Source organism: Planococcus citri, chromosome 3 (genome assembly GCF_950023065.1).
Source record: "Planococcus citri chromosome 3, ihPlaCitr1.1, whole genome shotgun sequence".
Lineage (NCBI taxonomy): Eukaryota > Metazoa > Arthropoda > Insecta > Hemiptera > Pseudococcidae > Planococcus > Planococcus citri.
Window position 1 is genome coordinate 41,341,071 of NC_088679.1, and position 13,586 is coordinate 41,354,656.

General features: G+C 32.8%; 6 protein-coding genes across 6 annotated transcripts in view; 3 read left to right on the top strand and 3 right to left on the bottom strand.

The window, feature by feature from the left end:
- Window positions 1-44: 44 nt before the first annotated feature.
- LOC135841801 (peptidyl-tRNA hydrolase 2, mitochondrial-like) lies at window positions 45-992 on the bottom strand. Its single transcript, XM_065358995.1, has 3 exons — window positions 637-992; window positions 476-559; window positions 45-405 (listed from the first exon to the last, which is right to left on the bottom strand). Exons 1-3 carry the CDS (start codon window positions 763-765, stop codon window positions 121-123), a joined length of 498 nt encoding a protein of 165 aa, XP_065215067.1. The 5' UTR covers window positions 766-992; the 3' UTR covers window positions 45-120.
- A 383-nt stretch (window positions 993-1,375) lies between these two features.
- Window positions 1,376-2,824, top strand: LOC135841799 (eukaryotic translation initiation factor 3 subunit G-1-like). The gene is made up of 3 exons (XM_065358992.1): window positions 1,376-1,537; window positions 1,640-1,932; window positions 2,001-2,824. Exons 2-3 carry the CDS (start codon window positions 1,645-1,647, stop codon window positions 2,550-2,552), a joined length of 840 nt encoding a protein of 279 aa, XP_065215064.1. The 5' UTR covers window positions 1,376-1,537; window positions 1,640-1,644; the 3' UTR covers window positions 2,553-2,824.
- A 393-nt stretch (window positions 2,825-3,217) lies between these two features.
- Skp2 (S-phase kinase-associated protein 2) lies at window positions 3,218-5,611 on the bottom strand. Its single transcript, XM_065358987.1, has 9 exons — window positions 5,379-5,611; window positions 5,141-5,300; window positions 4,849-5,059; window positions 4,559-4,782; window positions 4,388-4,487; window positions 4,129-4,309; window positions 3,934-4,061; window positions 3,709-3,871; window positions 3,218-3,629 (listed from the first exon to the last, which is right to left on the bottom strand). The coding sequence occupies exons 1-9, from the start codon at window positions 5,417-5,419 to the stop codon at window positions 3,446-3,448; spliced, it is 1,392 nt and encodes a 463-aa protein (XP_065215059.1). The 5' UTR covers window positions 5,420-5,611; the 3' UTR covers window positions 3,218-3,445.
- Window positions 5,612-5,923: 312 nt separating this feature from the next.
- Window positions 5,924-7,627, top strand: LOC135841798 (MRN complex-interacting protein). Its single transcript, XM_065358991.1, has 5 exons — window positions 5,924-6,279; window positions 6,370-6,438; window positions 6,529-6,652; window positions 6,729-6,809; window positions 6,880-7,627. Exons 1-5 carry the CDS (start codon window positions 6,088-6,090, stop codon window positions 7,299-7,301), a joined length of 888 nt encoding a protein of 295 aa, XP_065215063.1. The 5' UTR covers window positions 5,924-6,087; the 3' UTR covers window positions 7,302-7,627.
- A 148-nt stretch (window positions 7,628-7,775) lies between these two features.
- On the top strand, window positions 7,776-9,441 carry LOC135841796 (uncharacterized). The gene is made up of 6 exons (XM_065358990.1): window positions 7,776-8,025; window positions 8,113-8,261; window positions 8,336-8,595; window positions 8,675-8,827; window positions 8,894-8,949; window positions 9,031-9,441. Exons 1-6 carry the CDS (start codon window positions 7,899-7,901, stop codon window positions 9,300-9,302), a joined length of 1,017 nt encoding a protein of 338 aa, XP_065215062.1. The 5' UTR covers window positions 7,776-7,898; the 3' UTR covers window positions 9,303-9,441.
- An 836-nt stretch (window positions 9,442-10,277) lies between these two features.
- The window catches only part of Mkp3 (Mitogen-activated protein kinase phosphatase 3), a 66,769-nt gene continuing 63,460 nt past the window's right edge, over window positions 10,278-13,586 (bottom strand). The window contains exon 4 of the mRNA XM_065358989.1: window positions 10,278-12,622. Within this exon, the coding sequence (XP_065215061.1) occupies window positions 12,165-12,622 (458 nt within the window). The 3' untranslated portion in view covers window positions 10,278-12,164. The remainder of the gene's footprint in view (window positions 12,623-13,586) is intronic.

Sequence of the window (13,586 nt, forward strand, 5' to 3'; positions counted from 1 at the left end):
TGATCTTGTTTGTTTTCAACTTACCGAATGAAATATCAACAAAATACATGCGAATACGAACGAAATTTAATGCCACAGGAACATCGATACATCACGAAAAAATAATTTCGAATATAAAAATTAATACAAAGGTAAATAACTGACGATACTTTGTAATTTTTCACTTTCATCGGGTCCAATAGCCAACACCGTACGAGATCCGGATGCTATTTGAGTTCTGCCTGCATCTTGAACAATATAAGTCATCAAATTCTTCGTTTTTGCGGCCTTTTGCAACTCTATCAGGGTTTCGGAATCGTTTACTTTATAGACCGTTATAGGTTTTCCTTTCAGCTCCCACAATAAGAAATTTTCCATTTTATCAGTCGAGTATTTCTCGTATACTCCGAGTGCGGCGTGAGAGCACTGAAAAATGAATCGTAATCAAGAAAAATTCATTCTAATAAAAAAAAAATAGCTCTTAAGAGGTTTATACCTGAGCAAGAACTTTTCCTGCAGTCATTTTAAGCTCGTTATTCACCACTAAGGCTAATTTATACAACGGTCCTTCGTCTGAGAGCTGAAACACGAGAAGGAAAACATGTACATGGTTGAAAGTGAAATGTGATGAATACTGATTGATCATAATCGAGTTACCGTTAGACAATCTTTCAATTTTTTTTCCGGTTGTGGGGCATCCGGTTTTGCGGATTTATTTAAGAAAAATTTGAAGATTAAACCGGCCATAGCACCGCCGGTTAAACCGGCTATAAATACTCGATACATGGTATGGGAACAGGATGAAATTCAATGCGGAATTTTATACAAATATATTTTGACTGAGTGACGACTATAACTTGAGTAAGTTCAATTGACCAAAAAACATGCGCATAATGTCATAAATTTTACTATTTTTGCTCAAGATCACCGGTTTATCATTACATTTTGCAATTTACTTGCATTAAAAAAAAATTTTTTTCAATTTTAATTTTCAGTATTTTTTGTTTTGATTTTTGAAATTTGATTACAGACAAGCCAGCATACGCCAAGCCCGGCCAAGCGATTTTTAATTTTTCCAATTTTCCATCTTCTACAAATATTTTGTTCAACTCACACCAGAAGCGCTAAATACTACATATGTTTTTTATTTTTTTTAATTATTAAATTAATTAATAAAACTAAACTCTGAAAAGCAAAATGGTAATTTGTCGTACATTTTCAATACTTTTTTGCATTGAATTGACTTTATCTTTGATTATAATTTATAATTCAATGTTATTCCGCAAAATTAAATTTGAATTTAAAAAAAAAAAAAAAAATACGAGCAAAAAATAATGTCAAGTCAGTACCGCCTTTGCTCGCTTTGATTGAAATCCTAAAAAATTTAAACTACTTTTCTTTTGGAAAAATAACATGATTGATTACGAGTACAAGACGTTATATAAAGTGAAGTTAGTTTAATTTACTCGTTAAATAAGTTGAAAATAATTGAATTTCGTTGAGTAATTCTCCTCAAGTTAGTGTTGTGTATGATATACAGTAAAAGAAGGATCTGCAGGTATGTACTTTGCGTAGAACATTGCCCCAGATACCCCTAGTTCACATCCTCATCAGCATCATTGTTCTCACATACGTATTCGTGTAAAAATTTCCTTTACAGTTGAAATGCCTTCAGTAGAACCGATTTCAAGTTGGGCTGATGAAGCCGAGGCAGAGATTGAAGGAAAGAAGCATTTACCGCCTTCCTCCGAAATCATCCAAAATGATCACAAGATCATCACCGAATACAGATACAACGAAGATGATAAACTGGAAAAGGTAGTTCGTACCTTTAAAATTGAACGTCGTGTAGTATCTAAATCTGTTGCTGCTCGTAAATTGTGGAAAAAATACGGCGAATCTTCGAATGACAAACCCGGACCAAATCCGTCAAACACATTCGTTGGTGAAGAGGTACGTTACATTGTTCTTCTTATGTATCGCTGTCTGTTGAATTATATTAACGTTGCCTCGTCTCTTAGGTTCAAATGCAGTTCATCACCTGTAAAGAAGACGCCGATAAACCGGATGAAAATCCTTTGGAGAAATTGAAAGAACAAAAAGGTTTGGTGAAATGCCGAACATGTAATGGAGACCATTGGACTTTGAGCTGTCCGTACAAAGATATGATGAAACTCAAACCGGACGAAAAATTACCACCACCTAGTGGCGGAGGTGCCTCCGAAGATAGAAGTAAATCTGTCAATAAATACGTTCCACCTTCGCTTAGAGAAGGGGCCAATGCCAGGCGTGGAGATAGCTTGAATAGTAAAGGTTACGATGCATTAGCTATCAGAATCAGTAATTTATCTCCGAATACGTCGGATCACGATTTAGAAGAGCTCGTCAAACCTTTCGGAGCTATTTCGAAATTATATCTTGCTAAAGAGAAGTCCACTGGGTTATGCAGGGGATTTGCTTACATTCACTTCAAATCGAAAACCGATGCTCATGTAGCCATTAACAAATTAAACGGTTACGGTTACGATCATCTAATTTTAAAAGTGGACTGGTCCAAACCGACAAACAACTGAAAATGTACATTTAATAACTTCACTCTGAAGCATCTTATATTTATTTTGAAAATAGAGTTATTAGTTATCAAAATGTTGAAGTTATTATCTTTTTTCAACACATATTTGCATATATCTTCAGAAAATTTCGGTTATAGTTCTCGAATTTTTTCATTCCGATGTTGTAAATGAAAACGCGATCGATATTTTTATTTATCCTTGTCACAGTTTAATTATCATCATGATTGTGTACATAGTTTTTCTGTTCCAAAATAAACCTGTTTCAAACCGTCCACTATGTGTTTTACTGATATTGACCTATGACATGTATTATTCGCTAGTAGCACTGATGATCCGGCCAAGATTGAAAATTGGTTTCCTATTTTTGATTCTTACACTCCTTTTTCATTCCATTGAAAAAATGGAGTTTTATTCTTGAAGATAGGCATTGAGAAAAATAATACTGATTTGTCCCGTGGCTTTATACAGAAAAATTTTCTGATTTAAAACGCCATCACCCCTTTTTCTTACCGTTCAAAGGTCACTTTTTCAAGACAAAAATACAATAGAACCGGTGGAGTGTTCATTTTTTGTAAAATTTCTAAAATTCGATGCGCGTTGTTCTTGAAAAACAGTAAAAATACTCTTCATTTTTAAAATAATATTAAATAATCTACATTCGGAAATAAAATAAAAGGTTGCAAACGTTTTACTATCAAAAACGAAAGTACAATTATTCTTCGAAATGCGTTAAAACAATAAGAATATAAAAATCGTACATAGATAAATCTACGTAAAAGCGACGAGAATATTTTTCTCGATGAAAAATTTGAAAATTAAAAGCAGTCAATACATCAAAATAAATAAATCATAAATTAAGGTGCTACTTCTACCTATGCGTACGTTTATTCTTTTCAGTCTCGTACACGAATATTCCATATACTAGTTCTCTTATTACCTACAGTTGGTCGTGCTATGCTAGAAAATCTCAACATGTTCACTTTGATTTCCGATGATTTACGCAACGATTCTATTTGATTTTCGTGAAATAATCCAAAAATATTCAGATGCTTGATGGAGGGCAACATAAACAATTTACTGTAAAATGAAACGAACAAATCAATAATGGAATTGCAATTTCGCATTCAATAATGGAATTGAAAGAATTATTACGTACGTATAACTAGCAGGTAAAATGTTGTAGCAACGGCTTAAAGACAATATTTCCAGGTCTTTTAAATTGTTGTAAATTGCGTCAACGCTGGTATCGGAAATGGTAGTAGAATCGCTGAGATCTAATTCTTTTAGTTTATGACACCTTATCACAAGAGTACTGACGTCTGCAATGATTGAAATTTGTAAACAGTGATTTCGAAAAATACCGATTTCGATAAAAACTTACGAGCATCCGTTAATTCTTTCAAACAGCCACTCAAATTGATTTTTTGTACGTCTTTGGGAACATACTGGCATATGGTTTTAATTGATGTACTCTTCAATAACGTCCAAGCGATATTTAATTCGACTAACCTACAAAGAAGGTATCATATTAAGCAATGTGTTTGAAGTAAATTGTAGCCCATGTACAGAAACGTACTTGTCACACTTGGTGAGTATTTCTTTAGCACCAGCCTCATTCAATCCAACACATTGAGACATATTTAAAACCGTCAGTTTATCATTCTTTGCAATCTCTTTACAAACGCTTTCATCTATCTCGCAGTTTTCTAAGCTAAGTTTTTGTAATATGTGACAAGTTTTCAGCAACAATTTTAAATCTGTAAAAATTAATTCAGTGAGATGGCCGATGGGAATAATGAAAGTAGGTATTCGCAAAATGTTACTTTTGAACTCACCATTAACGCTTATACTAGCCATACTTAAATCTAGAAATTCTATTTTAGAAACATGGGTTTCCATTGTCTCCTCCAAATTTCTAAAAATGGGAGTTCCTACCTGAAAACAAGAAACAATAACGATAAAAATACCGGAAAACACGATTCCAGAGTTTGACAATGATTAATTACTTCGGTTTGAGCCATTCTTAAAATTTGAGGCCCTCTCAACAATACATGAGCCATGCTTCCAGGCACGAGTTTACGAGTTGAAAGATCTATCCTAGGCCATAAATCATTATCGTACGCAATACGTTTCCAACGACGACAGACGCAAGCGCAACTAATCAAAGTTGTTTTTGGTAAATATTTAAACATCATCAATAAAACTTCATCGGGTAAGCTTGCAAAATAATCTGGAAATATATCATTCAACTAATTATTCGTGAAAAAAATTAGGCCTAAGATGAAATAAAAGTTACCTTTTCTCTTAGTAGAACTAGAAAGAGTAGATGATCGCCTAATGACTAAAAAATCATCGTCAAATGAAGTATTTGCGTGAAGTGGTGCAAATGGGTAACCGTTACTGACTGCAGGAGGAAGAGATTCGGGAGTCAAATTATTTTTCGACGTTTTAGGTATCTTCGCATCGGATGCCTCCTCACACGAATTTGTTTTCCTTTTGGACTGTTTCTGTAATCAATGAATTACGTATGAGATCAGGAATTAAACTTTAAATTCATTAGTCATCATTACCTGTGTAGGTAATAGTACCTGATGGTTTCGCCCAGAATTTTCCGTCATTTCACCAGTACTAAGCAGCTGATCAGAACTGACTTCTTTGACGTCAAACTTATTTTCATTACTTTCCTCGAAATCGGCCTTTATAGTTTCACTTTCTCCACCAGTCGACTTTGAAGTACCTTGAGATTTTCTACGAATTGGACACGATGCAGTTATAAATTTATGAATACGATATTTTACGAATGAAAATGAAAATTTCTTGGCTTACCTTTTCTCCGAGATTTGTCTACTGGATCTTCGATTTTTCATGGTATAATTTTTAAAACCAATGGACGAGGAACATACGCGCAATACAGTAATGAAATTATATCGTTTAGAATTAAAAACACTACAGAACACAGCGGAAATAACAAAATGCAACGATCCAACGAATCCTTCCGTCTTCGACACAAAATTGCCGAATTTATTTTCCCTCGTAAAATTTGTGTCTGAAAATGAATACGTTAGCTTTTGAACACTGAAATTCAAGCATTTAAGCAGTGTTGCCAGTACAATCGTCAGAAGAGAAATTACCTTGGAACTGATTTGAATTTTGAAAGTCGATAAAACTCAAGTTTTCCCATTTAAATTTTCAATTCAGTTAATTGGAAAAAATATCCATCTTTAAAAACTTAATTTCATGTGCAAAAATATGCTTTTCCTTCAAATTGAAAAAAATTGAAAACAAGCTCCAGAAGAAAATTTGGATTTTGTAAAAATTTCAACCATGAAATGGTTTGTTTTCATTGGTTAGCACTTAGCATCATCAAGGTCAAATCAAAGTATCAAAAATGAAAAAAAGCGGGACGACGACGAAGGCGGAAAATCATAATCATATGATTGCTTGTATTTCTATTTTGTTGAGTGTTTTGAAATTTGAATTTTGAACTATAATTTAGATTAAAATTGAATTTAATCATGATAGCGGTTTTAAGATTATGATAATACTGGAAGGAACAGTTGAAATCCTAGATCAGAGATCAATCGTGTACATTTTTCTAATTCTAGTCCCTAGTCAGGGTCAGGTTTTTAAAATTTTATCACTGTTCGATTCGTGCCTTATCCAATTATCCATAATAATGGTACAAGAATTTCATGTTCTGAAATGTCATCAGTGCGAACTTTTCCAAGTATGTACTCAGCTCACCATCATCACTCTTTTGTTGAAAATTATTTTTTTACGAAATGATGTATCGTAATTTGTAGGTACTGTATTCTAGGTTCACATTGTTAAAAAGGCCAAGAAATGGGAGTGTAAAGTATGTGGAGCGAAACAATCAGTTGTCAAGGTACCATTGTTTAAGTATGATGATTGAATAAAAATTAGGTACCTATATGATTCGTTTCGTGAACGTTCAATCGTTTCTAAATGTTTACAGGTTTTTGGACAAGGTTCTGCGAAGGATTGTCGTATTCATGTACAGAAATTGAATGAACAGCGTAGCCAAAATTTAATAAATTCGAAAGAAACCCCGAATGAATCTAACGACCACTGCGAACTGGGTAAGTACACCAGAATTACAATTTGTACGAAGCTGTTTTGAATCGAACGTTTTCTGATATAAAATTATTATTGCAGAAACAGCAACGAGTAATACTTACGAAGAACATTCTTTGGAAGAATATGTAGATACAGATAGAAATAGAAACTGTGATTCAGGTACTCCTTGTTGATCAGCTGTGTAATCTTATGTGATCGGTAAATGGTTCATTCACTAATTTTATTTCAGAGTTTCGAAAAAATGAGTTACCAAGTAAATGGCAAAAATACATAGAACCTGATAGAACTGATGAATCGTATAGTTTAGAAAGTAATTCCAATGTGGAGAAATGTTCCCTCGAGAGTTCGTGGAATTTGATGCAAGTTCAAGATGATAAGCTCAGCGAATTAAAGTCTGCAAAGTTACCCTGTTCGAAAGACGACTCTCAAGTTGGAAATCATGGAAGGTCCCTTTCAAGTTCGTGGAATTCGATACAACTACGGCATGATGAGCTCAGTGAATTGAAAAGTGAAAAGTTAATTTGTTCAAGAGATGGCTTTCAAGTTGGAAAGAAAAGAAAAAGTTATGAAACAGATTCAAATTCGGAAAAAATTTTTCATTTTTTGTCTCATGACGAATTGGATACTGTTGATGATATATTGGATGTATAATGCTATCTGTGAAGTGTGACGATGTAGCTTTAATTCAAAGGTTTGAACCTTTCTAGAATTCTATTTTGTATTATTTTTTTTTGTCTGTCTTGATTTGAATTTGAATTTGGAAAGTAGAACCTAAGTACCTAACCCATTTTTAACTTAAGAACAGGTATACAGAATTAGACTATAAAAAACTGAATTTAAAATGATGTATTTAATACTGGAAATGTGCGTATAGAAAAACCTAATTATAATTATTCATTCATATTCATAATCATAATAATAAGAAACTCAAAGATTTGAGAGTGATTAGAAAAATAAAAATTTCAAATTTTTGTTCATCTGATTAATTTTTTTTGCATAAAAAAATGCACGTTGCACAGAGAGCGCTGATTAGCTGCTGTTTTTGTTTACATTACACGATTATCAATTTTAGATTTTGTCATGATAAGAATCAAAGAATCAGCTTTTTTGCGGTTCAGTTCAGTTTTCAGAGTTTGAATAGTTAATTTGAGTTCTAAAATGTATTGTACAATTGATTTCATGAGCTATGATCGTTGAACTCAGAAAGTGCAATAAATTTAACCAAAATTATGAAATTCTGACACGAAAATGTCATTTCTGAAAAATAATAAAAACGACGAAACCATTGAAATGGAAGGTGAACTGGTACAACATCCATGGAATTGCGATTTGAAACCACCTAGAAATAATTTTGAAATGGTATCATCTCATATAAGTACGTACAGTATAAGTTGAACTTTACACTTTGCTATATTTAACCACGATTCATGTAAAATTAAAATTATTAATAATCTTCAATTAGCAAAAATAATCAGAAAAGCCATTGTCAAGGAGTCGTCCAATAACCAGTATAGATCTCAAATTTATATTGAAACCGTAGCTTTATCCAAATTCCTCAGCCAGCGAAAGAATAAATACAGAAGCGACAAAGGATTTCGAACTATTCAAAAAGTAGGTAGTATTACTGAAATTAGTATGAAAATGAAAATGCGTTGTACATACAATACTTTATTAACGCTTTCTAGGTTGACAAAGCTGTGAATAGAATATATCAAATGGATTTGCCATCTACTTTCGCCTTGATCAAGTTGAATTCAGTTGATACATTTGTCCCATCTAGACAATTCCATCAATGGTTTCTCATTAGACTGCTATCATATGCGAAATTATTAGATCGTATGAATTATTGCTGTCGTTATTCAGCCACCATGTTACAACACAGACTTCATACAGGACATAATTGGGTCGAAGTTATGTTCGCCCTGAGTATGATAAGTAGAATTTGGTAAATAAAAACGCATTATTGATTTTCTAACATAGTATATTTGTATAATTTTAAATTCCAACAAATGGTTTTTTCACAGGGCAGTTTCGAAATTTTTACTGAAACAAATTTGTTCGACGTACGAGCAGTTATATTCCGTTCTAGAACAGTTACCATTCGATGCAAATGAAAAAAAATGGCCATATAACGATTACAATATGCCTGCAAATTTACAACGATGGTTATCGCTGACGTAAGTTTGTTTCACTCGTAATATTTCCCGTTTGAATTTTTATTCATATTGTTATTTTATTTACAGTGACTTCGACGTTTCGATTAATGAAGCTCGTGCTGCTGTTCCAAATATATCACAACGTGAGATTTTTTGCCTCGAATTACACCAACTAATAAATGACGACTTCGATTGCAGTTCATCACCAACTTTGATTGTTTCAGATGTTAAAAAAGATGCAAGATTGCGTAAAATATTGAAAATTCAATCCCACGAACAACTAAGGAAATTTTTAGCTATAGAAACTAAAAAACGTTCGAAAAATGAGGCCAAAAGTATATGTCTTTCCAACAATTTGGACGCCCTGCAATGGCATATGCTGACGAAGAAAATTTTAAAATGGGTCAAGTTACTAAAAAAGGCAGATGATCAACGTCGTGATAAATTATTGAAAAAGATTAAAGCAAGATTGGTGACTGCGTTATTTTTGTCTTGAAATAAATGTTTTCATCAATGTTGAGATTTCGTTTTAAATCAAAACATGATCGTTAACTTTTTTTTATTTAATAGTTTTATATTTTGAAAATCGATGAACAACTTGTAAAAATAAAACGAATTATAAATTTTATGGAAAATGTAACTTTTTTCCCTACTGACTGACGCTTGTAATATTTCTCTACAAGTAGGTATAGGTTTTTATTGTCTCTTCTCTTGTACCATTTGCTCTGCAACTTTGTTTGGTGATGAAATTCTGGGATATTAAAAATTTAGAATTTGCCTTCAATTGAATCGGGCACATTGACAGCCACGATATCATGTCTTATAAATGGTAAAAACCATGAATTAATTTTAAATCTCTTAGTTAGCTTTTGATATTACAAAAAATGTATGTAGTTATTATTGTAGATTTAATGACCCTTTTTTCCAACAACCAACAAAGTTTGGACTTTCGATGATGGTCCAAAATTACATCAAGATTTCATAGGAAATGGGCATAAAAAGCGCTCGTGGTTCTTGTTTTTCTGATAAAGCTGCAATTTTTTTATGGTGTGAAAAAAATACATTTTTTTTCTCCAATACAGCTGTATGGAAACCGGTTTCAGATTTTTAATGATTCATTTTCTCATTTCTTGGAGAGGGAGAGTAACTATTTTGTAGTTTTGAATTTTCACATTCTCTCCCCTCCTAAATTTGTTAGATTTTATGAGAGAATAATCAACATAATTTGAAAATTTTCTTTCAGTTCCTTCAAAAAAATAGTGCTGAAACATCAAACAGAATTTACCAATTAGGGTGTTTTTGGGTCTCACACCTCTCAATTCTACAGGAAGCTTTTTCCATAAAAATCAACTGGGGGAGGTGAGGTAAGACGAAAAAAATCCAGACCATCCCAGTATGAACTTGAATTTCGGTTCAAATTCAAATCTATAAAAAGTCGATTCCCACCAATGATATTCCAATAAAAACACAGTTTAAATGGCAAGAAATTATTGTATTAAGAAAATAGAAAAAAAGAACATAAATACACTAATAAAATGAAATTTGAATTAAACAATAAACACGGTAGTTCATATGAGAAAGGAGAAAAACTTTTGCGATAAAATTTTACACAGTAATGTAGAAGCAAACACGAATATAATATTTCGACGTCTTCTCCGAACAAGTAATTTTTAATGAAAAAAAAGCATACATAAAAATTAGTTTACAATCAACTCCGAATGTTTCGCGAGAAATTAGATTTCAATAATGTAAAGTTTCATTTGGTAACTAAAAAAAAAAAAAGAAAGAAAAAAAGGAAGATATGTAACAAAAGTACAAAACATATACACAAAATTACAACATTGTTTTTTATTCGTAACAACATAATATTTTTACGGCACGCAATAATAAAATACTTAAAGAGTAAGAAATTAATTATATAAACGTAACGCGTAAGAATCATGAAAGAAAAATCATTTACAGAATTGATGAATATGCCGAGGAACTTTGGAAAAATGAAAAAAAAGAGAAAAAATTAGAAGCACAGGAATGTGAATACCAATTTTGCGATTTTTCAGTACGGAATAAAACAGTGAAGGAACTTAATCCAAAATAACGAATACTTATATGGCATTTTTTTCTTCGAAAAAAAAAACAAACAAACAAAAATAAACACATCTAATAAATAAATGAATAGAACAAAAAAACACACACACAATGAACAAAAAATAATAAGGGAACAAAACAAAATACATAAGATGAATTGCTCGAATTCATCGACTCGTATAAATAATTTACTTAATGCGACATGAAATTTCTCTAAAAGCGAACATATCTAAATCGAAAATACATATCTTTATTGCTACTGATGGCCTTGTCGAGATCTTATACGTATGTATTTTTAACGCTATATTCGGATTTTACGTGTTGCATGTAAAGGTAACACTGGGCCTTAAATAATATCAAGTTTTATATACAAAAAATATTTTCGGTTTTAAAATAAAATTTGTAAATCTCAGTCTTGGTGCACAAAATGAAGTCTTTCCTTACGTTTTGTTGTAATTCATCGTCACAAATCAACATCACTGTGTAAATTTGCTTAGCCGCAGTTGCTTTAATTAATCGCGATTTTTTGTTTCGTATTTTATTTTCTAATAATGCTTTTTTTATTAGATATTACATTACAAAAGACCAGAAAAAATACTCGTACTGGTATTTTGAATTATAATGTTTGTAATTTTTCAAACGCGATAGTTTAATAATAGGAAACCGATGTTAATTAAATTTCGGTTAAAGTCAATTCAACATTTTTGTTTTGTTTGAATAAGCGAATATAATTTTAGGTACCGGACTACATACGCATCTTATGAGTATAATACTCGTATAATAAGAAACAAACCGAAGAGCGTAAATTTTTCATCAGAAATCATCCTACGTCGAGTCAGAAATTTCATAATTATAATAGGTAGATTACATATTGCAATATTGAAAAACAAAAATAAAAACCACGTTATGGTATTTTTTTAAAGATACCAATATCCGTATCAAAGTCGCGGAAAACATACGTAACATAGAAAAATAAAGAAAAACTGCACTCAGAAAAAACAAACAAAAATAAAAAAGAGAGAAAACACACAAAAAAACCTTCCTGATCAAAAAAACTAATGTAAAATACTCGTTGTTCGACAACAAAGGTGTTCTTAACGTGAACGCCGCCTCTGCCTTCACCGGTTGGTACAAATATTTAGAATACTTCGATTTTTAACGAAAATTTTCGACAAAACTGGTAAAAGGAAAACAATATTACGAGCTAATCTCAGTTAAAGGAAGGGAAATGAGTATGAGTAGCAGGGGCCTGTTCGATCCCCTGCGCTAAATCTCATTCACCGGTACCCGGAGTCCATCTGTCGAATTCGATACCACTATCTGGACTTTGTCCAAAAACTGTCAAAGGACTGAGAAAATGCGCAGCTACTTGACACCTACTGCAAGCTGTGCTCGTCCTCGGTGTACCGCATTGGTCGCATTTTCGATCAGCCGATGAGGATGCTGAAGAAAGGCCGGATTCGTCGCCTCCTCCGTCGCCGCTGTCGATTGAAGATTGACCGCTGCGTTTGGACGACGATGAATTTGTCAGTTCGCGTTCATAAGCGTGGAGTTGTTCCATGAAATAAAAATTCGGACCGACGTTCGATTTTCGCGATCGTACTAAACTGAACGCGTCGTTTAGACTGAGAGACATGTGTGACATCAGATACGCAACAGTTATGGTCACTGAACGAGATACTCCGGCTAGACAGTGCACTAGGACTCCGATTTTTTGCGATCTTCCTTCGTCTGTAACATAAGGGAAAAAATAGAGAAATTTAAAACATCGTCATAATCGAAATCAGAAATAAATTACTAATAATTATAAACGACATAATTGTATGTAGTTATTTAACGTTATACGTAAGTGAGCAGAGAACGTAGTCAAGGTAGGTACTTAAAAAAGAAAATTCTGAGATAGAAATCTTACATGCCTTCTGAAAAAAAGACTCTTCAACAAAAAAAAAAAATCCCATGAAATTGAAAAAATTCTCCTGTTTAACGAGTTTATCCACATTTGAGCCGATTTTGAGAGTGACATCTCAAAAGTGGGTTTTTGACCAGCTTTTTTCAAAATTAAAAAATCAAAAAAATCAAAAGTTGAAATTCACACGAATCGCTGTATTTTGTCCAAAACTAACCCCCCAAATCCAAATTTCACAATTTCCAGCCATTCTGGAGCCTCCAGCGCGATTTTTCAATTTCTCCAGAATTTTGAATTTGCTCCAAAAAGCGTGAATATGCAGTTGGGCAGCTAAATTTGAGTTGTGTATTATACTCGACCTGTTTAACAAGTTTATCTACATTTGAGCCGATTTTGGGAGTGACACCTCAAGAGTGATTTTTTGACCAGCTTTTTTCAAAATCAAAAAATCAAAAAAATCAAAAGATAACCGTTTGTGAGGAAATTTTTGAAATTTGCACGAATCGCTGTATTTCTTCAATAACTAACTCCTGGAGCGCAAATTCTACCATTTCCAGCAGTTTTGGAGCGAGAGTGACACCTCCAAAAACCACTTTTGAGGTGTCACTCTCAAAATCGGCTCAAATGTGGATAAACTCGTTGAACAGATCGAGTGTAATATACAACTCGATTTTTAGCTGCCCAACTTCATATTCACGCCTTCTGGAGCAAATTAAAAATTCTGGAGAAATTGAAAAATCGCGCTGGAGGATCCAGAATGGCTGGAAATGGTGGCATTTGTATTTGGGT

Excerpts from the sequence above, each read along its gene's own strand:
- LOC135841798 (XM_065358991.1), top strand. The coding sequence starts at position 6,088 with ATGATAATACTGGAAGGAACAGTTGAAATCCTAGATCAGAGATCAATC. Across the intron at positions 6,653-6,728 it reads TAACGACCACTGCGAACTGG|AAACAGCAACGAGTAATACT; the intron begins GTAAGTACACCA and ends TTATTATTGCAG. Across the intron at positions 6,810-6,879 it reads AAATAGAAACTGTGATTCAG|AGTTTCGAAAAAATGAGTTA; the intron begins GTACTCCTTGTT and ends ATTTTATTTCAG.
- LOC135841796 (XM_065358990.1), top strand. The coding sequence starts at position 7,899 with ATGTCATTTCTGAAAAATAATAAAAACGACGAAACCATTGAAATGGAA. Across the intron at positions 8,026-8,112 it reads AATGGTATCATCTCATATAA|CAAAAATAATCAGAAAAGCC; the intron begins GTACGTACAGTA and ends ATCTTCAATTAG. Across the intron at positions 8,950-9,030 it reads TGTTCCAAATATATCACAAC|ATGTTAAAAAAGATGCAAGA; the intron begins GTGAGATTTTTT and ends TGATTGTTTCAG.
- LOC135841799 (XM_065358992.1), top strand. The coding sequence starts at position 1,645 with ATGCCTTCAGTAGAACCGATTTCAAGTTGGGCTGATGAAGCCGAGGCA. Across the intron at positions 1,933-2,000 it reads ACACATTCGTTGGTGAAGAG|GTTCAAATGCAGTTCATCAC; the intron begins GTACGTTACATT and ends CTCGTCTCTTAG.
- Skp2 (XM_065358987.1), bottom strand. The coding sequence starts at position 5,419 with ATGAAAAATCGAAGATCCAGTAGACAAATCTCGGAGAAAAG. Across the intron at positions 5,060-5,140 it reads ATTCTGGGCGAAACCATCAG|AAACAGTCCAAAAGGAAAAC; the intron begins GTACTATTACCT and ends CATTGATTACAG. Across the intron at positions 4,310-4,387 it reads GGCTAGTATAAGCGTTAATG|ATTTAAAATTGTTGCTGAAA; the intron begins GTGAGTTCAAAA and ends TAATTTTTACAG.
- LOC135841801 (XM_065358995.1), bottom strand. The coding sequence starts at position 765 with ATGTATCGAGTATTTATAGCCGGTTTAACCGGCGGTGCTATGGCCGGT. Across the intron at positions 560-636 it reads AATTGAAAGATTGTCTAACG|CTCTCAGACGAAGGACCGTT; the intron begins GTAACTCGATTA and ends CTCGTGTTTCAG. Across the intron at positions 406-475 it reads CAGGAAAAGTTCTTGCTCAG|TGCTCTCACGCCGCACTCGG; the intron begins GTATAAACCTCT and ends TTCATTTTTCAG.